General features: G+C 28.1%; 1 protein-coding gene across 1 annotated transcript; it reads right to left on the bottom strand.

Annotated features, from left to right (window-relative positions):
• Positions 1-1148: 1148 nt before the first annotated feature.
• On the bottom strand, positions 1149-4544 carry LOC145807687 (GDSL esterase/lipase At5g14450-like). The gene is made up of 6 exons (XM_082906325.1): positions 4342-4544; positions 3880-4057; positions 3560-3754; positions 2904-3055; positions 2072-2342; positions 1149-1302 (listed from the first exon to the last, which is right to left on the bottom strand). The coding sequence occupies exons 2-6, from the start codon at positions 4055-4057 to the stop codon at positions 1163-1165; spliced, it is 936 nt and encodes a 311-aa protein (XP_082762451.1). The 5' UTR covers positions 4342-4544; the 3' UTR covers positions 1149-1162.
• Positions 4545-5045: the final 501 nt, after the last annotated feature.

Genomic DNA, 5045 nt, shown 5'->3' with positions numbered 1-5045 from the left:
TTCAAATAAAAAAAAGTTTTTATATACAATTACATATATATATGTATTTAATAAAATAAACGGATTGGTCTGATTCATCTATCCAACTTGTATCCAATTCAACTAAACCCATTTAAACCAATGATCGACCAAGAGGGGTTAGGAGGGGGTGATCGCCCCATTAAGATTTCAGAAACCTTATTTATTATAGTAGTATTAGTTAATGATTATCTCCAAATTGTATAGACTCATCCCCTATATTTTTTTTAAACTTTTAAATGGTCACTCCTCTAAGGTTTTGAAAAAATTTAAAGTGGCCACTCCATTGTATCTATGAAACATGGGTGCCGTCAAGTATGAAATTAAAATTATGGGCCAAAAAAAAAAAAGTTTATCACACCCTCTGTCAACTAGAGAGAAGATGGTGGACGAAGATTACTTAATAAAATTTATTAAGAAACATATTTTAAGATTTTAATTCGATTCTATCATAGATATTATAAATAACATGAAATATCGTCAAGCAGAACTCAAAATATCTCACTTTAGTAAATAATTATTTTATAATTATTATATTTTGTAACTCAATATAGATACAAGAAAACATACTTAATTATATATGTTTTCATGTTATTTTTCACCTTTTAATTATTATTGTAATTCATATTAGTATATATACATTCATCCCCTTTATATTAGAATTTTAAGTCCATTTTTAGGCCTCGTTTGGGAATAGGCTTTTTTAGTAACTTTTTGACTTTTTTGCTAAAATGTGATGTAAAAAAAGTAGTATGTTTGGGATGACTTTTTGACTTTTTACGAAAATATGTGTAAAAAGTAGAGAGAAATAAAATTTTTAGCTTTTTAATATGAGTTGTTGGCTTTTTGATATTTTTAGTGACTTTTTGACTTTTTAACTATAATAGTCACTTGCCAAACGAAGCCTTAATTTAAACTCATTAATTAAATGTGCAAATTTGAGTAAAATTATTTTTAACCTAATTCCACCCATTTGTCACCTCTATATTCATTGTTGCCCGTACCAGTTGAGGATTTAAAAAAATAAAAAAATGACTTGTCACAAAATAGTTAAAACAAGTTTCAATATATGTTGCTTCGATAGAGCACCTCACATTGGAGTACAAACTTAATAATGTTATTTCCTTAAACATATTGTTACAAATTATGAGCCCACATGCTTACGACACGCATGGTTGATCGGAATCGGTGGCTCTGACAACGAGCCGTTGACCACCCAATTAGAAAGCCATAGACTTGCACTCTGAGTTCGATGTGCGTCATCATAAGTAACCTTTTGTATACCTACAAACCATGTACCAAAAAGAGCAACATAAGAAAAATAATATGGGTTAAAAAATTATAGTTATAAATCATTTTATAACTTTAAAACATCTAAAAGACTATGAAGACTCACGGGTAAATCTTAATAGATAAATTTATTATTTAATAGAGCTTATGAAAATTAATGATATTTTTCATTAACTATAACTAAAAAATGTCACCAATCGTTAATTTTCAGCGATAATTTAAAAAAATTGTCATAAAAATGTCACTAATTATAAGTTTTAGTAAAATTTAAAAAAGCCATCACAAAAAATATCACAAATTTTAATTTTCAGCGACAGTTTAAAAAATTCATCGCAGAAAAACGTCACTAATTATGAGTTTTAGTGACAATTTATAAATTTATAAAAATTGTGACACAAAAAAAGTCGCTAATTGTCAAATTTTAACGACATACGCAAAAAAAAAAAAAAAAAAAAAACTTTATAAAAAATTATTTTTAACGACAATTTTATTAGAACTTTTTTTCAATAGGACTTGATGGGAATTAAGTCCAATTATCAGTACCTATTGGTAAAATCTATTTGATTATTCAGGATTTATTTGGACAAGAGTTATTTGTATTTTACTGTTAATGAAACTTTGTTATTACTTAAAATAGTAAGAAATTGTATATAGTTAAGGGGATAAACTGTAAAAATGATGAGAAAATTAGTAGAAATATCAGGAAAATTTGTTATATGGAATCAAAATGAGTAAAGTTGATGAAGATAATAATGAGAATTACCTAGTTTCGTGTAAGCGGTGAGCAATTCATACATCGGAGTGTTAAGATCCACATATGTCAAGGCAGCATTTGGGAGCTCTACCCTTAGCTTGTTCACTGCTTCATGGAGCTGTCTATTGTATTCTTTGGACATTTCGTTCATGAACGTATAACATTTGTGTTGATCCTGAGTCTTAGGGAATCCCTCGACTAAGTGGCGAGCAAATGGGATGCACCCAAATGGGGCCGTGTTATGTATCCAGAATGCCCTTGCTCCTTGTTGATACAGATCCTGCAACACATAATACACAAGGTGCATATATATATATATATATATATATCAATATGTTAAGCAGTGACACAAAGCAAAAAAAAGAATTTGTTTGGAGTTTTCTAAAAATACTTTTCAGAAAATTTTACTTTCTTGTTTTTCATGTTTTTTTGTTTTTACTAGATTTTTTTTAATATTTAAAGCATTTTTTTTTAATTTTTAGACATACCTAACATAAATATACCTAAAATGTAAAAAAATTGTGAAAAAAAAAACCTTTTAAAAATTCACTAAATACCAAAAAATAAAAAAAAAATGAAAATTCAGTACATTTTTTGTGTTTTTATGTATTTATTAATTTTTTAAAAATATGTTTTCATAAATTCTTTACTTTTTAGATACATCTAAGTAAGGTGTATCTAAAAAAGTAAACAAAAATATTTAAAATTTTAAAAATATTCACTAAAAATAAAAAAACACGAAAACCAAAAAATTTAATTTTCAAAAACTTAATTTAGAAAACTCAAATCAAATACATTTTTTTTTCAATTCCAGTTTTGATTTAAAGGGAGTGCAACTTACTTTGACTGCTGTAGTAAATTGGTTAATTACATCTGGAATTTGAGCTCGAACATCAAGTTTATCTTCAAAAGAAATGGCAAGATCATTTTGACCGATATCAATAGTGTAAAGAGCCTTGGAGAAATCCACAGGTTTGAAGAGTCCATTTGTGCCTATATTTGATGAAAAACGATCATAACTGAAACTATCTTATAATAAGTACTTGTGAAACATACCTGCTGTTTGGTGTACAACATTTGGCAAATTACACTTATCATCTTTATATTTTATTCCTTATATTATTTTGATTCCTACACTTTTAATTGGCTCAATTTTGATTTATAATTTTAAATTTTGTGTCAATTTGGTCCAATTTATACTATCGTTAGTGTTTTTTACGAAAAATTATTATTAAATTGGTTGAAATTAACTCACTGGCTTTATAGATTTTCTATTAAAAATATAACACACGACACTTATGTGCGTATTTTTTTTTATAAAAAGATGCTAAGAGTTATAATCAATTGGACCAAATAAAGATAAAATCATAAATTCAGAATCAAAATCGAGTCAATTGAAATTAGAGAGATTAAAATAACATAAGGATCAAATTATAGAAACTACCATTATAATTTGCCGAACAGTATTTTATTTACAAATATGGCCACTATAATCACCTTGATTGCTTGAGCTTCGTGCTTTGAGCTCACCAAATTGTTGGACTTGAATTTTAAGATGGACGGAATTACCACCAGGACGACCATGTTGGGGCCTAATGGATGCACCAGAACTTGCAAAGTTGGCGCCATATTGAAATTTTGTTTCAGTTGAATTTTGGTATGCACTCACATATGGCAGTTTCAAATAATCCGCTGTTTATAATTGACACAAAATAACAATACTAAGATATCCATTACTATTTTAAGCAATGTCTAATTCTGATAAATATCCATGCATGTGCTTGAATTATAGAAAGAAAAAGGTTGTATTTATATACCCATGTATTCTATGAGAAGACGTCCGGCTGCAGGATTTTTATGTAATGCAGCTGAGTTCGAGTCACCAAAGTTGTAAATTGCTGGAAAATTACATGGTGGCAAACTGGTAACATCCACTGCTCCAACATCAACATTGAAAAGTACCAATGGTACTAAGATTCCAATTAGCTCCAACATCTACAAAATAAATAAACAAAAAATGCTGTTACTTTTAGCACCTTTTCACCTATTTCTTCATTAGATATTAGCATCTATCACAAGATATGTATATATCTTAAGCTGGGGGGACTCCTTTACGATTTTCGTAGTTGAGGACAAATTCAGTTGTATTGGCCACCGTATGGGGATATGTTTTTTTTTTTTTTTTTTAAATGAAAATCACATTAAAAATTTATTGGAAAATCATTGAACCAAGACTTTGTTTTTGTGAAAGAAACAGGTTAAGAAGTTTGTCATCATACCTGGATTATGGAATTAATTGAATCTCCGAATGTAATTTTTTTTTTTATAATTCGAGGTATCTCTCACCCACCTTAGTTCAATTGGACTCGAGTGACCTTATATTTCGAGCCTAGAACTAGTCCCCAAAGGCAACGAAGGTAACAGCAGGATTATCCTCCAATGGCCCCTTGGTAAACTGGAACTTGAAACTTTAGAACTTATTCTCCAAACCCTTGGAATTCTCAAAATGTATATTGGGGTTCTCCCAAAATATATATTGGTAGTGCAATGTATCTAAACCACTTGTTTCCGAACAAAGTGGATGTCCGAACATATATTCTTGCTGTCATTTGTTTAAAACCATTGAATTGCTTTAGATCTTCAGAGTTTTGAAATAGTCAGACCATAAATTACGTTGTTCATATAAAGACAGCTATGTTTGGTTGTATTTTTTAATTTTTTTAAAAAAATTATAAACTAATTTGATAGAAATAAATATAAAAATATATATTTTTTAATTTTTTAAAATTATTTGTTTTAAAAAAAGAAAAAACCATATGTAAGTAATGAATTTTTAGTTTTTTATTTTTCTTGACTAAACCAATTTTGAAAGATTTTCATAAACAAATTCTGAAAACTCAACAAAGTATTGTTCAGTTTCCATGTGTTTCATTCGGCCAAATTCTATTAAGAGTAATGTTACATGAATTAATAAATCTTATAA

This window comes from Camellia sinensis, chromosome 14 (genome assembly GCF_055761805.1).
Source record: "Camellia sinensis isolate YWXY chromosome 14, ASM5576180v1, whole genome shotgun sequence".
NCBI lineage: Eukaryota > Viridiplantae > Streptophyta > Magnoliopsida > Ericales > Theaceae > Camellia > Camellia sinensis.
This window is presented reverse-complemented; position numbering and strand designations above follow the sequence as displayed.

Coding starts and splice junctions, on each gene's coding strand:
- LOC145807687 (XM_082906325.1), bottom strand. CDS start 4,057: ATGTTGGAGCTAATTGGAATCTTAGTACCATTGGTACTTTTCAATGTT. Junction 3,755..3,879: donor TCTTCTCATAGAATACATGG/GTATATAAATAC, acceptor AATTATAAACAG/CGGATTATTTGAAACTGCCA. Junction 1,303..2,071: donor CACCGCTTACACGAAACTAG/GTAATTCTCATT, acceptor CATGGTTTGTAG/GTATACAAAAGGTTACTTAT.